This window comes from Typopeltis vanoorti, chromosome 10, assembly GCF_054136105.1.
Source record: "Typopeltis vanoorti isolate ZY-2024b chromosome 10, IOZ_Tvanoo_1.0, whole genome shotgun sequence".
Taxonomy (NCBI): domain Eukaryota; kingdom Metazoa; phylum Arthropoda; class Arachnida; order Uropygi; family Thelyphonidae; genus Typopeltis; species Typopeltis vanoorti.
Window position 1 is genome coordinate 61,447,600 of NC_143558.1, and position 23,551 is coordinate 61,471,150.

The window sequence follows — 23,551 nt, forward strand, 5'->3', positions numbered from 1 at the left end:
GACTAAAGGAGAAATATGATAGAGACATAAGTTACTTAAAAGTTATTATAGGGTTGATATAGAGGAATGTTTTCAGTATACAACTAAGGGGAGAACTAGGCGTTATTCCTATATAAATTAAGCACGGGTGTGGACAAGAATTTTTTGCTTAGAGAGTGGTGAATGAGTGAAATGGTTTGCCAGAGTCAGTCATGAGTTTTTTGCCAGTAAATGAGTTCATAGCAAAGTATCGCAGTCAATATTCCATTAAACTTCTGAATATTTTTGTGCAGATTCTTAGTGCAGTCAATATTCCATTAAACTTCTGAATATTTTTGTGCAGATTCTTAGTGCAGTTAATATTCCATTAAACTTCTGAATATTTTTGTGCAGATTCTTGTGCCAGTTGATACCAGGAACTCCGCATTCAACATGTCAGCTGACAAATGGCAGTTTTTCATATTATCCTTCATAGCAGCTTACGGTCATGTTTGGTGAATGTCGTAGTTCATCCACTGTGGGTAGCACTTGCAGTTGACTCCCTACACTTTCATCTCAGTATGGTATCACTGATTGTTGACTCGGGGTGACCCAATTTGTCAACAATTTGCAGAAGAGATAGGCCTGCAATATGGCATCCTATCCCAATGCCCTTTTCCAACTCCGTCAGTTCCCTTCTCAAAGCAATTTCACTGCAGAATCTGCAGTTGCACTCAGAAATTACCTAATTTAAACAAATACAGATGCATAAAACTTCCCAAAATTTGGGAATCAATAATTGTCAGATGTCTCTGTTTACATCCTAGCTGCCTACAAATGCCCATAGAGGGCACATCACCTAGATAGTACTTTAGAGTCACATCACTCATTAAGTATTGTGTTGTCTTTGTGTGTGTTATGAGTGTTATCTGTACTCCCTGAAGAGGTCTCATTGACTAAGATGAAATATTGAAAGCATTAAAATTAGTTTTTAATCCTTTCCTAGTGCAGTCAATACTCCATTAAACTTCCAATACGATGTCCTCCCAGCACTTTAGCCTTAACACACTTGTATATATATATATAGACTGGTAACTTCACATCAATTTTCTCAATAGCTCACTTTAAAGCAACCCCCATCCCCACCTTCAGACATGTATAATGCAGTGCATTATGGAAAGGGCCATCCAGACCGGCTTCTACCTTTATTGAGGTCTCATTAGTAGGAGCTGGACCTAGAAGAGATAGCAAGGTTGAATAAATGCATAGTTACCCTTCCCATAATTCACTGCATTATACATATCTAGAAGAATGTGTTCTTTGCTTTATGGGATAGTAAGGCAGTTGATGTGGTCATTAATCTCCACATAATAGTAGCCGACTCGTGAAGATACTTCACGTGCAAACTTTGTTTGCTTATACTTGGATAAAGGATTAAACAAGCATATAATTTCTTGGTAACTTTAATTTATATTATAACCAAGTGAAAAAACTTTCACTTTCAACATGTGACTAAGATATTTAACTTTCTTGACAGTTTGTGAGAATGATCACAGATTTACAGAGTGAGTAGGCATGTAGAAATCTGAAGGAGAAAGTAAGGTATGAATTTGCATAGCATGTGATAATAGTGTACTCTAGCAGCTAAGCTAGTCTAGCTTATCCAGGTTTACAGTATGGCTCATACCACATATTTTTATTTTTACACACTGTAATTTTTGTTTGTTTTTGAGAATCACTGAGATGTTTCCTAATGACAACATGATTTTTTTTTCATAACTGATATTATGTTCAAAGTCCTAGCAACTCATATGTTCTAACAATATATCAACATGGGGCAGATGTGCTGTTGATTTGTATGCTTGTTAATTTTTTCTTTACTCCTTCTTCCTTCTGAGATTGATTTGCAGAAGAGTTGTTAAAACCTGGCTCACACTAATCACTATGCAGCACTCATTAATGTTTTCTTTGTGTTCATTTTCAAAATCTTCTAAATTTTTCATTATGTTCACCACCCTAGACATTTCACTTTCATCTTCATTAGAACTTGATAAATCTTCTCCAATTAGAAGAGTTTTTCATATAAGCATCTGGTACCCCCCCTCTCAAGAAAGGCTTGCAAGATCATGCCATTCATTGATACAATAATCCCATGGACCAGGCTGAATCATGAATGTAATATGTAGAGGAAAATAAGCATAGGACCATATTTTAGTATATTTTATTTGCATGGAAAGGAGTACTGTCTGACATCAGCACTGCTTCTTTAGTGACAGTCCTTTATCTTTGTGAAAAAAGACCAAACTTCTCTCTACATTAATGTTTTAATCTGGTTAGCAGCCCAAATGAGGCAGAGAAGTTGTCTTCCATTCCCCATACTTCATGAAATAATTTGGCCTTATGTATACATACTGAGATACAGAGATGTATCGCTTTAACTCATTTTTGATTGAACTACCACTGAAGTAGTACTAAATCTAAGCCTCTATAAGATGACTTCATGCTCTTTCATTTGTGTGAACCTACTACTTTCACAGCTTCTTGCAGATTCCTAATTTTCTTTTGTTTATGTCATGAACAGTTTTGAATACCAGTGCCTTATTTTCTGCAAGCTTTGTTGCAGATTCCCCATTTTCAGTTAACTGAGGTTTTTGTTTTACAGTGAGCATAACATCCTGCCATTTTTCATCAATTTCCTGGGTGTACTCTGAAAAACTATGTAACAAGAAACTACATTGCTGAATTACTCATGCTAAGAAATTCAATAATTACTCCTTTTTAGACCCTGATAACCAAAATTATACTATAGTATTAAGAAATAAGAATCATTTTGATGAAGCTGGTTAAGAAATGTTTGTTAACATTAGTGGATTATATATTGTAAGATAGAAATTTGTGGTGAAATGAATGACTATAGAAATGTATATGAAAAACAGGATCACAGAAAAGTATACAGAGAAAAAAAAGTGAAAGCAAGGTGAAGAGCAGTTGTATAAGCAATAAAATGCTGTAGCTCGTATTCTCTTGCAGCAGACAAGCATATAGTAAGGAGGAGAAATTAGAATACGAGGTGAAACTAGCACTGTGGCCTGCAAATTACATGCAGTTCTTTTGTTTTGTTGCCAGAAAGAGGAAAAATGATTTGGGGTAGATAACCTTGTCAGATGAAGTAGGTAGTTGGATGGCCAATGCAAATGACGTTGTAGTAGCATTATGTAATGAACACTTTATCGAGTGATTTCATTTTAGTGAAAAAATGTTTTATTCTTAGAAAGATAGTAAAGATCAAAAGTAAACAAAAGTGATCTATTTAAAATAAGTGCTTTAGATGTCTGCAAAACAGTGGAACTCCACTTCATTTGCATCCTTCCTTTAGAAAAAAAAAAAAAACTCTTGTTGATGAAAATAATCTTTATACAAACTTTTTTCAGTGGAAGGTAAGTTAACCAGTCTCAAAAAGCGGTTGCAGGTTTTTTGTTTTTTTTTTCTTCAGGAAACTGGTTTTTCATCCTGCATGCACATAAATCAATAAGAAATACTATTGGCAGTTGGTAGATAGCATTATATCTAGAGTCCCTCTAGATATAATGGAGTGCCCTCTCATGATGAGTCCATGGACTCATTGCAAGTATCACACAATAATAATTTATCATCTATATTCCCTTGCTCTTCCAGGCCTATTGTAGCAACAGACTATATTTTGACTTGACCTTTATTTCATATCACACTGCTGTCCATTATCCCACTATTGCCCTCCTGACAGATATCTTTTATTATGTGCAATTCATTTGTACCGGCCAAGGACAAAGGTCTCTGGTGCATTTGACTTTTGGGCAGGACACTAGAATTTGTCTCATGCTTCATTTACTTATCAGGCAGTGACACCATAAATCATGGTGTGCTTTGCCTGAAACCAAAAGTACATAGAGAGCAAGGAGGAAGAATGTGTTTCAAGAGATGTTAGAAACCAATAATTTGGGGAAATCCTTATTTGGTTGTTGGTATTTTTAAATTCCTAAAAGATGTTTGTTAATATGCAAACAAACGTTATGAGACATGAAACCTTTTGAGAATGATGACATACAAGGAAATTAAATATGGCAAGAAATTATATTCTTGATCCAAATGTAAGTAACAAAGCTTGCACGTGAAGTATATCTAATAGATACTTCGCATTAATTGCTTTAGCATCCCATAATGCAAAGCACACATAAGGGTGTGTATAATGCTATGCATTATGGGGAGGATCACTACCCAGACTGGTAAGTATAGAAAGGCTTAAGTGTTATTGATGATTCATAATAATGTTTTATGGTATAAACAACATCGAGGAGAGGAAAATATTTATTAAACTCACTAATATTTCACTGTTTTTCTAACCAGTATCAGCAGAGCACAATTATTACTGTGATCGGCACACAGCACTAAACTATGTAATTGAGGAAAACAATTTAAATTGTAACTAATAACAGAACTAATGTCATTACAGGAATACCTTGTATAGCGCGGTTAATTGGTTCCAAGAGGCATCCACGCTATGTAAAACCGCTTTGTTCGAGGTCTATTTATAAAGGTTTTCAATTTAATTTGTTTACTACAAAAATTTAGGATAATAAGAATGTTTAAAAATGAAAAAAAAATTATTTTTATTAACTAAATAACAAAATCCTTTTAAACTGATATAAAAGTTATAGAAAACAAAACAAATATTGCTTCAATTTTAGCATACAGTAATTTACTTTTTTACTAAAGTAGTCTTTTAGTGTTCGTTGAACCATCCTTGTCTTCTTTGTCTCTTCAAGTACTAGATCTCTGTAGCATTTGATGGCATTATTGAGACTTTGTCTCACTTTGATGCTTCTTTCCAAATTCGGGTCGGCATTTATGAGAAAGTCAGAAGCTTCATCAATTTTTTGCACAAAAGTTGAAAGGTTAGCAAAGGAAAATTCTTCAACCATGACATCAGTGGGCATGATGTTATGGTTCATCTTCGTCTTCTTCTTTATAGGCTCGTTGTTGTTCCAACTCCAAAAGGGTTTCATCATCCAGATCATTTGAATGAGAATCAATACATTCATTCACATTGTTACAATCTAAACTTGTAAAACCAAGATCTTTGCCCATCTGCACAATTTCTGTTGAGATTTCCTCTTTCTGTGTTGCAAAGGTAACAAAGTCCTTTGAACACTGCGGCAAGATATTATGCCATACGGCTCTCATGTTGCTTTGAGTCACCTCTTGCCAAGATTCATAAATATTTTCAATGGCATTTTTTATGTTAAATTTCTTCCAAAATTCACTCAAAGTTCAAGAATCTTCTTCTGCTGCAGCTTTAATAGCTTGAGCAAAAGTTCGTCTTAAGTAGTTAGCCTTGAAAGTGGAGATAACGCTTTGATCCATCGGCTGAAGAATTGATGTGTTTGGAGATAAAAAATGAATCTTGACATTTTCATCTAAGTCAGTCAATAGAGTTGGATGGCCCGGCACATTGTCTAATAAAAGCAAAATTTTGAAAGGAATATTGTTCATTTTACAATAGCTTTTAACTTCAGGGCAAAAACAAGTTTTAAACCAGTCTTCGAAAAAAATTGAACGAGTCTCCCACGGTTTTTTATTCGAATGCCAATGAACAGGTAAATTGTTTTTTGTAATGCCCTCAAGAGCTCATGGGTTTTCTGCAGTGTACACTAACAGTGGCTTCAATTTTAAATCACCTGATGCATTACCTCCTAGCAAAAGTGTCAATCAGTCTTTTGACACTTTATACCCAGCTTGTGTTTTTTTCTTCTCTGCTAGAAATGTGCGCGATGGCATTCTTTTCCAGAACAAGTCAGTCTCGCCAGCATTAAAAATTTGATAATCCGTGTAGCCTTCCTTCTCAATAAGCTCCTTCAATTCATTGAGAAATAATTCTGCAGTTTTAGTGTCTGCACTTGCGCCTTCACCTTGGATTCTTACATTATGGAGTCCCATACGCTTTTTGAAATTGTAGAACCACCCGTGACTTGCTATAATAGTTTCACTGGTTGTACCTCTTTCGTTTTCTTTTATTTTGTCATATAGACTTGTTGCTTTTGCCTGGATTATCATTTGACTCAAAGGAATCTTTTTCTGATTACAATCTTCAATCCAGATCATTAGAAGGCGTTCCATATTTTCCATTGTAGAAGATCGAGTTCTCGTGATCACTTTTGACATATAAGAAGCAGTGCTCATTCCATGTTGTTTAATTTTTTCTTTGCTCTGAATAACTGTTCGTACAGATTACTCATTCATTGAATTCTCACATGCTATTTTAGAAAATGAAGCGCCATTCTCGTGACATTTTATAATTTCAAGTTTCTTCTCTAATGTCAACCATTTGCGTTTTTTTGTTACTCCAACAGTGTCTTCTTTGTTTTGTCTCTTTTCACTCATACTTAAATAATAAAAAAATATTAAATACTAATATTAATGTAAATAATGAATTGCCGTGGGAAAAGAACGTGTCTACATGAGAGCCAATCGAATAACTACTGCATAAATGTGGCTCTCAACTGTCACTTGCAGCACCCGGGAGTCGCCGGTCAGTGTTGACAATGTTAGTGTAATAATAAAACCCGCGTTGTTCAAAACCACGCTATACATAGTATTCCTGTATATGGTCCTTCTATGGGTCAGATAACCATAAAGCTTTAGAGAAGTCAGCCTATCAGGTCTTAAAATGATAGTCTCCCAGATCTTTTGTAAATTAAGTTAACCATACTTGAAGTATCCCTCTTGAACATTCCGGAGTGTATAAAGTTCCCTGTGCCTGCAGTTTGGCCACTTTGGACAGACTGGTAAATCAGTTAACATTTGCCTTGAAGAACACAAAAATTACATCTGTAATCATCTGTATGGCAACTAAGGATTGACAGACCATGCTCTGGATACTCCTTCACATAGGATCAGATGGAGGGAAACATCTTTATTACACAGAAGTCATTATAGGTCTGAGAGACTATTTTTAGAATCAGCTATGAAGCACTCCCCTAACCTCAATGAGTATGGATGCATTAATTTACCAAAGATCTAGGAGACTTAAGATCTGATATCTTGAATCTGTAAATTAACTTTATGGTTATCCAATCCATAGAGGTCACCATGTAAGAATATTAGTTCTGTTGTCAGTTACAATTTAAATTGTTTTCCTCAGCTATGTAGTTTAGTGTTGTGTGGCTATCACAGCTAAAACTGTGCTCTGATGATGCCAGTCAGAAAACTAGTGAGCTTAATAAATATATCGATGGCACTTGCTACCTCTCTTCTCTGAATAGCGTTTAAAATTAGAGATAGTCTTGGGCCAGCTATCTCTGATTGGCTACTACTACCAGTGAAGATCGAACTGCCCATCAATCTCCAAACGTTAAGGCTAAAATGGCCTCATCTACTTCCTATCAGTAATAAAAGATGTTAACGGATTTTTATTTATTGTATAAAATGTAAAATTGTAATACCCCCTACTTGAATCATCCTTCATAAATTTAGTAATTTTCACTAGATCATATGTCCAAATGAGCACTCTTTTCCTCCTTAACTAACATCCATAATATCCACCTAACGTAGCACATTTATGTCTGCAAGAACTACGACTCTCCAAAATCTCCACCTTAAAACTGTTGAAATACTGTGCACCTCATCAGAATCATGAATTTTTGAACAGTTCTTTCACAAATTACAAGCTCAGTAATCAGCATTTCTTTCATTTCACCTGTATCATATTTGTGCACAGATTTGGTCGCCAGTTTTCAAAAGGATAAGTTGTTGGAGATGGTTCAGAGATGATTGACTAAGTCGGTTTCTGGTCTCTGAAATATGAGGACAGATTGAGAAAATGCAAAACAATTGTTGAGAACACGCAATTTACAGACAAAAAATATTAGTGGTGGTGGGCAATAGATGGTGTAGGTGATGGTAGCAGCGGTTTGCTGTAGTTGAAGTGGTGATGACAGGGAGCTGTAAAGTAGGTGCCCTCCCTTGATGAGTTTTTGGACTCCTTGGTGGTATTACATTATAATAATGATGTCTGCGGATGCTAATTTCTGTTAATTGTGTGTACATGTGCTCCTGCACATGTACACACATATATATGTATATAGTTTCCGTGAAAGAATACCTTTGCTTTCCCCGTATGAAACCAGGTAACTCATCTTTGGTTGAAAAGCGCTTATAAAGGTTCTTCACTTCCTGCACGTGATTCGAACCCTGGTCTTTCAAACAAGGTAGTCTAATAACCTAACTTCTACTTGTCCATTTAATTTGATTCGCATTTTAACCATCTTGCTCTATCACTGTCTTTATCCGACTAGAGAAATTTTTCCTAGGGTTTTTTTTTCCCCAGCCAATTCCTAAGTTATTCAACTTTGCCTAAGGTAAGTCAGATTTTTCACATTCTGAGCTCAAAAATAACTACCATATTATAACTCGTACTATTTTAAATAACAATATAGGTTTATGGTCAAGAGATGAAGGTTTCCTCCTTGCTTTTGCACCAACACCTCTAAAATCACTGATGGTCATTGATGCTGTTTGGAATGAGCATAGCCAACTATACTGTCTCAGAGGTATTTAAACATAATAATAGCTCTGTCTACTCCTTTGGGGAATAAACTATTGATCACTTGGATCCAAATGGGGGGGGGGATTTGTGACATCTCTTGTTGAGGGTATCAACTGTGGATTAATGACATCAGTGAAGTGCCTTTGGTGTATGAACCGATGGTCACATGGGAAGGTTGAGATTAAGTGGCTTGAGATAATGTCATCGGTAAATTGAGGCATCAGTGTTAATCAAGTGGGGGCTGAGATTAAGAACTGATGAGGGATACCATGACCTCATCAACATCCTCAGTAAAGTAGTTCCAGTAATCTATTATGGATAATTTTAGGACTTCATTTTTGGTTTTAGGGTTAGACCTTTGGTCTGTGGATTCATAGGTAACAGTTTGAGCAGGGAATTGTAATGGTTTGAGTGTGGAATTATGGATGTAGATATTTGGTGTGTTTGTCTATTGGTGGCATCACGAGTTTAAAAAAAAATTGTGTACTGTCAACAGATGGTGCCTCAATTTTTTTTTATTCTTGATTCGATTACTTGCCAACAGGTGGAAGCACAAATTTTTCTAATATATAATTACTAGATTTAAGTGATTCTGTTCAAATTTTTTTCATTGCCTGAAATAATTTCACTGCAGTGTTGACAGATGGCACTACGATTTGGTGATTTTTAACTGTATATATCTTTGCATGTATAATTAAGCAGAAATCTGTATGTTTCAAATAATCTTTGATATATATACAGGGTGTTCGGGATAAATTTGACAGTTTCATAAGGAAAAAGAAAATCTTCTTTGTATCTATTAAATTTAATGAATTGACAAAAAAACATTACAGGCAGAGTTAATTACAATACTATCAACAAGATTTACTCAAAATAACCACCATTAGCATCGATCACAGCTTCAATTCTGCTTCGGAACCTCGAACAAGCTGATGCTACAGTCTCCCTGGGAAGGGCCGCAAAAATTGTTTTAATTTTATCCATTAACTGGGCTTTTGTATTACTGGAAGTGCGATTGGTGTCTTTTTCAACTGCGCCCCATACAAAATAATCCATGGGGTTAAGGTCTGGGGAGTTTGGAGGCCAAACATTTGGACTGGTGAAGTCGTAGAAATTTTCAGACAACCATTTTTGACTTTTCCCAGAGGTGTGGCAAGGGGCCGAATCCTGCTGCCATACATACGGCCTACCATTGGCTACCCTTGTTATCCAGGGCTTGACTACAGTTAGCAACTCCACGAACAAAGCCCGAATTCCAATGCCAGGGTTCTTCAACACCTGTTCCTGCAGATTTGCGAGGAATTCTGCTGTACGAACGCAATCAGATCGTCTGCTAGGGATCTTTCTTCTTGCTACATCCTCGTAGTCACCATTGCAAGTCTCTAGTTCATGCCTGATTGTTTTTACTGTATTCACGGAGCATTGGGCAGCAGTCGTAATATCCTTATTTTGATGGCAGGCACGAATCATCATGATACAAGTTATTCTCTTCCATGATTCAGGTGGGCTCCAGCTATCCATCCTTTCTGACATCTTGTATATGAATGAAGAAGGGTCCAAACTTTTAAATGAAGAGAAGTGTGTGTTAATACATGTAACTTACGGAAAAATATAATTAATTATAAATATGTCAAATTTATCCCGAACACCCTGTATATATATATATATATAACATTCGAATATTTTAATCCATGTATAATGAAGTGCTTCATTCAATATCATTTTTAAAGATCTTAAAAGTTCATTACTTTTTTCTTAATTATGGTAAAAATGTTCACATTTTTTTACCATAATTAATCAGAATTGTATTCGGGATAAAATTATGGGTTTGTATATCAAATTCTAATCACAATAACTAAGTGAAAAAGTGACTTTAAAACAAAAGTGTACAATATATGTGGTGTAACTGAAATATGGAGAGAACACCAAAATTCCTACATTTTATTTTATAGAAATATTTACAATTATATTCACAGAATAATTTGAATATGTCATAACTTAGAAATATTTCACATATTGTAGTCATTATATATATATATCTGACAGAAATATTTCACACATTTCCAATGAAATAAAACATGCTCCTCACAAGTTCAATAAGAAAATTATTCGTTGGTCACCGATTTAGGTTGGAGGACATGAAAATAATTGGTCACGCAAAGAATCTAGATCAGAAAACACGAGAAGTACAGCTCCGTACATCTGATGCTGTGTTAGTCTCATATATACACAATGTCTGACTAAATATTTGGAGTATTCCTTTGTCTTCAAATAAACACATTCAGTCACAAACACCAGTCAGCATATCAACAGCAGAGTGCCATTTCAGAAGCACAGGTGCCACATAAAGGAAAAATTAATTTTTCATTCATTGTGATGGGCAAAACCGAAAAAAAAAATGTTCGTCCCATGTTTCCATTTTGGCAAGAGAAATACAAAAGTATGCCAAAGGACTATAGTCGAAATCATTCAGAATAACTGAGATTGATCATAGGATATGTGATATTTCATTACCCATGGATAATGGCTGTGAAAGTCAAAATATCGAAAAACTTTAGTTTCTGATTGTGTTTTGTTATATATTTTATAACAGTTCTACTGCTGTGCAAAGCATTACGAGGAAAAATGGGATCTGGAATTTTAAGAGTAGCAGTAAAGTTTTTCATACTATGCCTTCACATATTCAGTATTTAGCTGGCATTTCCAAATTGAGGTCACATTGAAGCCTTTACTATGAAAATAGGATTCCCGATCCTTTGTGTCCTAAAAGAGCGTGATCATGTTTATATTTTCTGTACACCTGAAAAGTAGGTCTGTAGTACTGACAGACAGGTGGAAACAACCTTAGAATTCATATAAAATATTTCCATTTTTCCAATATATGATCCAATGCAGACTTCAACCCACACATGTGTTTCAATAGATATGTTGTTCTAGCCACGATAAAGCCTCTCAACAGTGTTGGATTTAAAAAAAAGGTTCAGGAGAAATACTCTCATACCTACCCCTACAACTATCTTTTCTTATTCAATTTACATGCAGATGAAGCCATATTACATGTTTTTCATGACTATGTATTTTATTTTTTGATACTTATTCATGAATTATGGAATAATAAACTAAATGGTAAGTGTGTAGCAATCCTTGTACCATAATGGTCAATATCAGAAGAACCATTATAGATGTGAATTTAATCAATGACAGGAGAAACTTTCTCAAGGCCTTTTTGCAGATGCGTCAATGTTAGTCAACATGGTACAAGCTAGCAAGCAGAAATCAGGTTTTGAACTTGCAACCAAAAAAAATCACTATTTCAAAAAACAGTTTGAGTATTCAGGATAATGGCAGCAGTTTGCCATAGTCCATCCCCGATGTCTCTAAAATCAGGAACTAACTGCCCACTAATTTTCAAAGTTAGGGCTGACAGAGACCTTATTTCTTTTTGTGAACAAAATTAGCTGATCTCATAGGGTGGTGGAAGTTTTTTTGCTGGCCTGGTAGGCCAAATGGTTAGTGTATCAGCTCTAGCCAAAAGGCTGCGGTTCAAATCCTGCCATAGGCATGGATGTTTGTGGTTGTCTGTGAAAATACTAGTCATGGTGTAGGCAGTAGCTGGCGTCATTGTAAATGATGTGGATTGAGTGGTGGAGATGGAGAGTTGTAGAATAGGTGCCCTCCCTCGATTAGTCTTTGGACTTCTCAGAGGCGTCACGTAATAATAAAAATAAAGCATTAGAGGAGTTATTTATTTTTAAAGCTTAATGTTAAGTTGTATTTTGGAATAAAAATTCTTTATGTAAAATGGATCAGATATAAACAAATTTGCACATACTGGCAACTGAATTACAAATCTTTATGCACATATACATAAACGTCACGCAGCGTACACGCAAAAATTCTTGGCCATGCGTCACAATGTGTTCTAGGCAACTCTTTAAGAATGTGTTGTTGTCGAGTCCATTGAAGAGCTTCTAGATATGATCATGGGCCTGTAAAACTGCTTTGGCAATCTGTTGAACTTTGATGGAGTAGAGCTTTTCCCTCTAGGATTATTGTCAATTTTCTGTAGCAATTGCTGAACAAGAATAGATATGGGCAGGTGTTAGTTCAACTCCTGGACAGTTCTTGCATGTTTTATAGTTTCTACTACCGTCTCTCTCTCTCTCTCTCTGAATTTTCATGCCTTTAAAATGTTCTGTCCTTAGTCTGGTAATGATCGTGGTTATTTCTCTATTTTCATTAATTTCACTGATTTAATTTTTCTTCTTGATAGTTTGTTTTACCAATCTTATTTTGGTGACAAAATTAGCATCAGTTAGTGAGAGTGAGTGTAATTTTTGAGGTAAGTAGCTTGCTTCTTTGGCTAGTCTGTCTGCTCTTTCATTGCCTTCAATATTTATATGGGCTAATATCCATGCAATGTACAGTTATCTTTCAAATTTAAAGTTGTTAGTTGTTCATGAATTTCCTGTTTTGTTTTTGTTTGTCCATTTATTAATGCCTCAAGTGCAGATTTTTGAGTCACTGTAGATGGTTATTCTTTTTGTAATGTTGGGATTAAAGAGACAGAACTTGACAGCTGCTTGTATGGCTGTTAATTCACAAGTGAAGTTTGAAGCTATTTTGCCAGCTGTAGTTTCGATTTGTGTTTGCTTGCCTCCAGGTAGAGTTAATAAAATCCCTGATCCTCCTTGGTCGAGTGCTTCATCAGATGATCCATCAATATAGGAAATGACATGGTTTAGATTAAGTCATGTATAGAGTCAAGTCCTTTTATTTTCATGCTGTGAATCCTTTTATGAACAAGGTTCTAGGAGATTTAAGTTAATCATTGTTTTTGGTATTATTGTGGAAAAGAATGGCTCTTTGCTTATTTTAATGGACAGGTGCTGTAAGTCGATCTGTTTTCTAATTTCATGATCATATTGTAAAGTAGTGATCTCATTAGTCTAGATTGTCCTGTCCAGCCATCGAAAATCCTGATTGAAATGTGATCCTGTTGTTGGCTCCTGATTCTGTTAGTGAATTTAACTGTGGAAAGTTTTCTTCTGTCTTCTAGTATGTGAAGCCAACACTCTCGTTGAGCTTTTAAATTATTTGTGGATGAGACTGCACCTATAATAATTTTTGCTGCTCTTGATTGTATACTTTGTCAAGTTTTTCTTTTGAGCTAGTAGAAGCCAGAGCTCAGATTGATGAGCCATATTCCACAGTGGGTTATATGAGTGTCTTCAGAATGTGCCTGGTCAGTAATTGTCAATAGTGTTAATCACAAATAGAAAAAACAAATAATCTTTCAGAGTTCAATAAAGGGCTTATTGTGAGTGTCTGTCTGATTGGAGCCTGATTTTGAAAACAGCAGAGCTAACTGACTTCTCAAAAGGTGATATATCTGGGTGTTTAATCAGTGGAAAAATAACCAACTTGTTTTTGTCTAAGAGGCATAACTGTAGTCCAAAGACCTGTCGGGAAATAGATCACCATTGTCTGAGAAGGCTTGTAAGGACAAACAGAAACTGACCAAGGCATTCAATGAAGGCTGTTCCCAACTCATATCTCACCGAATTATGCACAGAGAATTGAAGAGGATCGATATTAGCAGTTGCATAGGGAAGATATGTTGTATGCTGTTATTGTTTACAGAGCTAGTTTAAGGCAAAGATGCACTTTTGAGTAATTATATTAATGAATATGATAATAAAATTATGTAAATGCTATCATAATGATGTAAATCAGCATAAGCTAAATTGCCATCTGCAGCCGCAATACTAGTCTTTACCTTTTCCTCCAATTCTAGTATTTTCAGATGACGAAATTCATCTCTCACCAAAAAGAATTACAAACATCCATGCCTATTGCGAGTTTTGAATCCATAGATTATTAGTGCGAGAGGGTACGCTATCTAGTCGGTTATTAATGACATATTTCTTATTACAGTTTATTTTTGAATGGTTCACAAGAGAAGTAATTAATTACATATTTCAATTTGTGAGCATGCATCGATATATCTATATACCGGATGATTATAAAATAACGTCAAGTGTTCAGAGCCCTCTAGCGAGTAATGTATTGGACAAAACACACCAATATTCGGTAGACGTACGCAGTGGAACATGGGGATTCGATTTAATGAAAGAAAAAAGTACCAAAAGTCGCCAACAGGGGAAATTTTGGCACTGTTTACAGAGTAAAATGCATTAATTTGCATTATCGTGTTTCTTGTGAGCAATCATACAATAAAAGGAAAACTTGCAGATTTCTTATCATTCATAGACAAACTGCTTTTCGATGCCTCTTACCTTATGTGAGCATGCTTTATTAGTCAAACTCTATTATCAGCGGAACAATAATGCCAGTGCTTGTCTTCGTGATTTTCGGCGTATGAAAAATTTACGAAAAGGACCGATTAGCGTAACAAATTTACGAAAACTGATTCGGCGATTTGAAACTACTGGAACTCTAGCATGCAGGTAGGTAGGGGACGCAAACCAATCAATCACCAACAAGTTGAACAAGTTGCAACTGCTACTGTGGAACAGGAGAGGATGAATGTGCAGGGTACCAGCAGTGCACGAGCAACATCCCGGCAAACGGATATCGCATACACAACAGTGTGGAAAATCCTACATCAGATGTTGAAGTTTTACCCCTATAAAATCAGTCACGTTCAAGAATTGCGCCCTGGTGATGCGACCACACAAATCGACATCTTTGAGATTCTTAGCGCGCATGGAAGTGGATGATGCATGGCCATGGCAGATTTTATGGAGTGACGAAGTGCACTTTTATTTGAATTGTGATATTAACACATGCAACTGTTGCATTTGGGCTGCAACTAATCTGCACGTGTGTCTGCAGATGCCTATCCACTCGCCCAAAGTCACAGTGTGGTGCGGATTTACAGCATCTTTTATCATCAGTCCATACTTTTACGAGGAAAATCGCCAAAATGGACCAGTGATCTGTTCCGTCAATGCTAACAGATATGCCAATATGCCACAGAACTTTGTGGTTCCACAACTGCAGCAAAGAGGATGTCTCCATTCGACCATCTTCATGCAGTATGGTGCACCCCCCCCCCCCCCCACATCGGACTTCACGTACAGTGTGTTTTGCGACAACATTTCTCTGACAGAAGAATCATTTGTCGTGCATTTCCCACTGAGATCGCTTGATCTCAATCCTTGTGACTTTTGGCTGTGGGGATTTCTTAAAAGCATTGTGTATCAAGGATATGTACCCGATATTCCAACTTTGAAAGATCGAATGTTACACGTGAGACAAATCAATTCCAACATGTTGCGAGCCACTGTGGGAAATGTCATGCACCATATGCAGTTCCTGGAACATCAGAATGGTGGTCATATTGAACCTCATTTGTAATTAACAATAAACGTCATGAAATTGATGTGTGCTGTCTCTCATTTGCCATTTAGTCATTCATTAGTCACACCTACTAAAATTAATTTGGCAGTGCCAAAATTTCCCCTGTTGGCGACTTTTGGTACTTTTTTTTTTCTCGTTAAATCGAATCCCCATGTTCCACTCTGTATGTCTACCGAATATTGGTGTGTTTCGTCCAATACATTACTCGCTAGAGGGCTCTGAACACTTGACGTTATTGTATAATCACCCGGTGTATATATATATATATATAGTTTTTTTTACCCCAGTAAAGAAGCCTAAATATAAAATTTAAAATTTCTTAGTGTCATAAAATACTAGTGTTGGAGGATAAAGTAGGCTAGTATTGAACCCACAGATGGCAATTTAGCTTATGCTGATTTACATAATGATGATAGCATTTATGTAATTTTATTATCTTTTTCTTTAATATAATTATTCAAAATTGTACCTATGAGCTTAAACTAGCTATGCACATGACAGCAGTGTATAGCTGGCCCATGTCTATCACTAATTATAGGCAGCCACTGATGAAGAGACCAGCAAACAAGTTCTGCCATCTTTTGGTACCCTAGCAGGATATGTCACTGTCTGAAATAATGTGAGTACTATCGTCAATTTTCTTGAGTTTATGGTAGAAAAAACCCTGCTTGCCCGTGCCAGAGATTGACTAACTCGGGAACCGGTCGAAGATAGGCTTAGAAAAAGTTCCTCCAATCGGTGACCAGACTTGAACTCCTACTGTCAAAGGGATTATTTTCATGCTTACCTCAGGAAATGAAGGAAGATATTTTTCACAAAACTTGCTTGCTAGAAGATATATGCAAGTATAATAATCAAGTGAGATCTTTATTGTATTCAAAGGAATTTTAAAGGTGAGACAGACTGAATATGAGTAAAATCTAATTAAAAAAAAAAAAAAAAAAGAAGAAAATAAAGGGGACAGAAAGTTCCCATTTAGTCACGAGACATCGCAAAACTTTTAACTAAATGCTATATTCAAGTTTTGTATGGTATCTGATATCTGTCTGAAATTAATTGTGAGAGTCAGAGTGAAAGAAAATGTTTTTCCTGAGCTTATACTATGTAATCCTAGAATAATGACTATATAGTTGTCCTCTGTATTTAATCTGCATTAAAGAGTTAGATATATAGGATATTTTGAAATTAATTTTTTCCTAAATAATATTCTACAGAAAATATGAATGCCAAATCTCCTTAGAGAGATAAAAAGAATTACTTAACACACAGAACTGAATATATTGTATATATTTATAGGTTCACAGTAAATGTTTTATTTTTTTATATTTAAGCTTCATCCTTTGGAATTCACAACATGTCCATCTTTGAAGCCAATATATCATAATAGGTACAAATCTGAAACATTCTAACCAACCAATAAAAAATAAAAATTATATATAAATATAGTTAATTGCTGCACATGACTGACTATTAACATAAAAAGTTCGATATAGACAAGGTGGGGATTTAACAGTGCTGTTAATGTCATTTACAAAGAAATATTACTCCTAAAAACCTACATAAAACTGATATTACAACAGACATTATAATGTAAGATTTACAAACTTAATTTCAAAATGGGACAGAACTGGAATGAAAATAGTTAGGGGAAGGAGTGTATCAATTATTGGTGAAGGTGTGGATTTTTATGCCAATTTAACTAATATTTTAAGCATCTCCTCAAACTTATCTTCAAACACTAGTTCTTTATATTCTGTTTAATTATGACTGAAGATTATAACTGCACCAAAGTCATAATCTTCAGTAACCAACCCATTTTTATCATGATCCAGCACACTTTAACTTATGATAACAGTGCATTAGCAATGGATAGACTGGAAAGCATAACATTTAGTGACATTAGATTTGAAGATTTATAGACAGCACTTCAAAAATGCAGAAGAATGGAGGTTGTTCTAAAGGGAGTGAATGAACAAAGAAAAATTTGTCCAACATGTTTGGAGTAGAACTATGACAAAGTGCTGACTAGCCATGGGATGTATCTAAATGGATTTCAATTTCAGGGAAATTACTGATGATGATTCTGATGACAATCTCTTACAGACTGACTTCACAACATAAGGAAATATTGTTTTAATAAAATAGCAAATCAAAACTGGAATAAACTTATGGAAAGTACTATAAGGTTATGTATCTTAAACATAGTCAAATCAGCTTTGGATAAGCATTCACAAGGGGAGTGTTAATTTAGCATAACTGGTATCCCTCAAGATTGGTACTAAGGTATTTTGATGAGAATGATTAGCATGTGAGACCATCAGAATATCATGTATTGAGAATTCTGTGTTCTTATGCTAATGCTGTAATAACTTTACTCCTTACAGGAAGGTGAGTCAGTCAGTCTCATAATAGAGGCAAGTTTCTTCTCCTGAAAGCTCAGTTTTTTTTTTAATTCTGCGATAACAGATAACCCAGCCACACAATTAGCAGACATAATACACTAGCCTCATAATGTAGATGCTCTGGCCATAATTCCAAACGACAACTTCTTACAAAGCATCCTAAGAAATCTTTCAGTTCTCAGTGAGCAAAGCACACACACACACACACACCCTTTTGGATACATATATTGCTATGCATTATGGAAAGGCTCACTATCTAGACCAGTTTCCTTGGCAGGGACTACCCAGGATGATACTGAGATGAAATCAATGTAAAAGTCATATTTTTCATATACAATTCTTAAACAGTTTTTACCACATTTTTGAAATACACTAGATCACAGATAATTGTAGAAAGTTTTTTCACGTGGTTGCCAAATGAATTATGATAGAGAAGAAAAATTATATTCTTGTTTTAATCCTATTCACAATTGTAAACAAATAAAGTGTACATGTGAAGCATCTTCACAATCAGGCTATTTGTATATAGAGTATAGGCTACATGTATTGTGTACAAATTGCTTGTATATAAAAAATGACTTCTAATGTATATAAAAAATGACCACTGAGGCGACTCCAGTAAGGCTGAAATCAAAGGAAGTATCCCATCAGGCAAAGCATGATGGGATACTGAAGTAATTAATATGAAGCTAAAAGCCTCTATATACGTCTAGTCATGAGGTTGTGCATGAAGTATCTTGAGTATAGGATTAAAACAAGAATATAATCTGTCTATTATAGTTTACTTGATAATCATGTGGAAAATAATTCTTCTACATCTATCTCAGGAAGCACATTTGAAATTTGCTATTTCTGTGTTTGCTACAATAAAATATATCAAGAATGATTACTCAGTTTTTAAAGCATATGCAATAAATAGACTGTTAGGAGAAATGAAAAACTGTAATCCTGAATTAAAATATTTTATCACAATTTTTTTAAGGAGTTGACAATGACAAACTGTTTCAACAATTAAAAAAAAAAAAAAAAATCTATGTTACAATGTTTTGTATCTTCAAATAAACCAGCCAGATTACTTTGGACCAAGCATTTCTTCAGGTTGTACCCAATTATCAAACTGTTCTGCAGTCAAATAGCCCAGTTTCACAGCTGCTTCTTTTAGGGTGGAATTTTCTTTATGTGCTGTTTTAGCTATTTTTGCAGCTTTATCATATCCTATGTGAGGATTAAGTGCTGTTACCAACATCAGAGATTCATACAACATTTTATTAATTCTATCCCTGAAATAATAATAATACACAATTTTTATTAATAAATTTGATCTATCAAATAAATTCTTCACTATACATATGAATGAATACGTTAAATGAAATTAAATATGTATCACTATAGCAAATGTTACATAGTGAATACTGACTAAAACAAACTATTACTCTGGTCCCAATGAGTTTACTAGAGTGAGAATCAATTGTACATATACAGAATTCGACTCATTTTTAATATAATTAAATATACATAGAAAACGGGCATTAAACAATTCAAATATGTTACTGTTACACTATTCATTTTCAATGATACTTGTACAAGACTGCTATAGAGTTGTGAAGATACCTCATTCACAAACTTTATTTTCTTACACTTGGATAAGGGATTAAACAGAATATAATTTCTTGCCATGTTTAATTTAATATACAAGATGGTAGCTTCGGTAATCATGATAAAAATAGTAATGAAATGACACTTACATGAGAAAAAATTATTATTTCCATAATTTTTTGGTTAGGTTTTGTAGATAAACAAATTTAGAACTGTAAGCATATGTGACAATATATGCTATTAACTGCAGGAGGATAATTCCATCTACAACTATTAGAATTCAAAGAAATAAGTTTAAATTCAGCCATCAGAACACACACATACAATTTATAGACAAAAAAAAAAATACTGTTGTTGGTGATGATGGGCAATAGATGGCATTGATTGTAATTGTGTATAGCGAGAGAATTAAGCAGAAGGAGGATACAGTATGTAGCAGAATGGAGTAGAGCACCCTCCCGTAATGACTGTTTGGAGGTGTCAGGTAATAATAATAAATAATTACTAATTCATGAAAGACAGGGATGAGGAATGTTGCTTAGGGTGACTTCCCAAAACTGGGAAAGTTTAAGAAAGTCATTTTTGTGGAGGTCCGTGAATGTGGGCTTCACAATTTTCTTTATATAATCTTTCAAGCAAAAAAAAAAAATTCTGTGTAGGACTTCAGTTTTATTCCACTAGATTCTATGCCTAGTGCTTAAGGCCGGCTGACTAAACCAGACTTATTACTCATTAAGTAAAATATAATCTTGATGTTTTTCTAGATGAATCTGAGCTGAATGATCTGCCCATAATAACAAAGGCTGCATGCATACAGGATTCTGTAAACTCCACGATGAGAAAGAGGATATTTATCTTTCAGAGAGTCTAGGAAGGAATTTAATTTTTGAACCCAGCGAAAGTAAAGAAACTTATAGGCTGGTTTGGCAAAGAAGTCTCACAATTCTTTCCAATACTCCCTTAACATATGTAATGGAAATTCTAGAAACTTCTTCTAGAGGAGAATGTGGATGAAGGCAGGCCATAATTATTAATTATTTTGGTATTGTATCTGTTAGATATGCAAGTAGCTCTGATAAAGGCCAGTTCTTTATTTAAAACAGAACCAGTAAAATACAGTTTACGTGCACAGTGAATCAAAGTTTCAATCAACCATATTTCTGACAACAGTGCTGATGTAGCATTAATATATTTTCCAGTATGAGTTGTTTTTTTGTACATGAGAACTGTAGACTGCCATTAGGTTGTTATAAAATGAGAACATCCAGAAATGGGATGCAATTGTTTTCTTCTACTTCAAGGGTATATTTAATTCTTGGGTTTAATGAATTAATTTCTCAAAAAAATTCATTAAGTTTTGAAATGGAAGAGTTCCGGACAGCAAAAACATCACATATAAATAGATGACTCAGGAGAAAAAACATAAAGGATATGCTGTTCAAATCATTTCATGTAATTATTAGCTAAAGTTAAGAAATAGGAGACCCCATTGCAGTTGTTCCTTCTATCTGTTTATAAAGTCTTTGACAAGAAAATGAACCCGAATTTATTACAAAGTTGAATAACCTCACAATACCAAGAGGAAAATCATTACATTATAATTCTACTTTATCAGCAAGTAGGATGTTTATGAAGAGTGAAACTACACCAAAAGTAAAAGATTTGTAGGTTGTAAAGATAATCCTGATACTTTATTCAGTTTACTTTTCTTGTCAAAACAAACTTTATAAACTCAGTAAACTCAACTGTTTCTCTGTTAAACAGAGAACTCAGAGCTACATTCATCTCTAACGGATGCAATATCAAAATAATCAATGAAATAATTAACAATTCTGGCTTTGCGTTCATCCACATCATCTTCTATAAGTGTCTAGGATTTTCATTCCACGTGCAAAGAGTGTTGGAGAGAGAGAGAGAGAGAGAACAGGGAGAACTTCGCCAAACTAACCTACAAGTTTCTTTCACTCCAATTTGAAAATTAAATTCCTTCCTAGATTCTAAAAAAAATAAATATTCTCCTCTTTCTCATCCTGGAGTTCATAGAATCCCATGTTCATTTGGCCTTTGTTATTATTAACAGATAGATTGTTCAGGGGTGCTTCATGGTCAAAGCTGTATAACTGAGAGGAGACCTCCACATAGCCTTTAAAGGAATGCGGAGAATCGACCAGGGCTTCTGACCTAACGTCCAATCCTCACCTTCTCGTGGTGCACCCTGTTGGTTAACTACTTGGATACTGACCGAACGAGGATGGACTGGCAATATGGGATTTAGCCGACCAAACTGTATTCCTATTGGTTAAAACAAAATACAAAATTATGGTACAACATGACAAAATTTCATGCTGGCTGGGGCGTCGCCCAGTTAAACAAGGCCCCCATTGTTTTCGCCAGGGAACCAGGGTGAACTACAAAAAGTCAGCTACTGGAACAAATCTGAAAACACACCCCAACTCAACATCACCAGAGTTAGAGATCGGTACTATCAACATAAGAAGCCTGAATGGCAAAGAAATGGAGCTAGCTGAGGAATTAGATAAGTACCAGATCGACATAATAGGGGTGACTGAAACAAAAAAGACAAAAACTGGTGAGCTCTTTCTGAGCAATAAATACAAAATGTTATATTCAGGCAATGACAATCAAGGAAAAAGAAGGAGTAGCCATAGTATTCAACACAAAATACGAGGCTAATCTTCTTGAATGGCAGTCAGTCTCAAGTAGAGTGATTTGGGCAAATATGAGAATGGGGAATTGGACAATGAGACTTATTTGTGCCTATGGTCCCACAGAAGGTTCTACTAAGGTAGAAGTGGAGGAATTTTTTGAGGTTCTAGAGAAAGCTACTGACACAGTGAAAAAGGAAAAGTTGGTCCTTGTTGGGGATCTAAATAGCAGAGCAAATTTTCTCCAAAATTTAGAGAAAAGAGCAAAGCTAATAATAATGGCAAATATCTGTTGGATTTCTGCTCAGGACATGGACTGGTTATTACTAACACCATGTTCCAACATAAAAATGTGCACAAATTCACATGGAGAGAAGAGGCAAGGAATAAGAAAAGTCTAATTAACTATGTTATTGTTGATAGTGATGTTTTCACCCTGGTGCAGGACACCAGAGTGTACGGAGGATTTGAAATTGGAAATGATCACTATTTAGTCTTGAGCAGGATAAAATTGAATTTCACATTGAAAAGAATAACATGTAAGAAAGTTTTAAAGTGAATAAAAGTTGAGCAGCTCTCAGATGTGAACTGTAGACTAAAATACACAAAGATTATTGAAGGAAAAATGAAAGAGTTTGAGAACAGGAATCAAATCTTGGAGATTCAGTGACAAGCCTTGAAGAAAGCCCCGATTGATTCAGCTAGAGAGGCATGTGGTGAAGTTGTCTGCAAGGATAGAAAAATTAGAACTCCATGGTGGACACAGGAAGTTAAAGAGGCAGTGAAGGAAAAGAAGAAAGCATATCAAAAGTTCCTGGCAAATAAGTCAGCTTGTGCTCTTAGAGAATACAGAGACAAATGCAAGAATGCTAAACACTGTGCAAAACTAGCTAAACAAAAGTCATGGGAGGACTTTGGCAAGAATATAGAAAATAAATATCAAGAAGGTGGCAAAATATTCT

General features: G+C 35.1%; 1 protein-coding gene across 1 annotated transcript in view; it reads right to left on the reverse strand.

Annotated features, from left to right (window-relative positions):
• Nucleotides 1–19,273: 19,273 nt before the first annotated feature.
• Nucleotides 19,274–23,551, reverse strand: part of LOC150102454 (fumarate hydratase, mitochondrial-like) — a 182,460-nt gene continuing 178,182 nt past the window's right edge. The window contains exon 10 of the mRNA XM_090399629.1: nt 19,274–19,607. Within this exon, the coding sequence (XP_090255755.1) occupies nt 19,400–19,607 (208 nt within the window). The 3' untranslated portion in view covers nt 19,274–19,399. The remainder of the gene's footprint in view (nt 19,608–23,551) is intronic.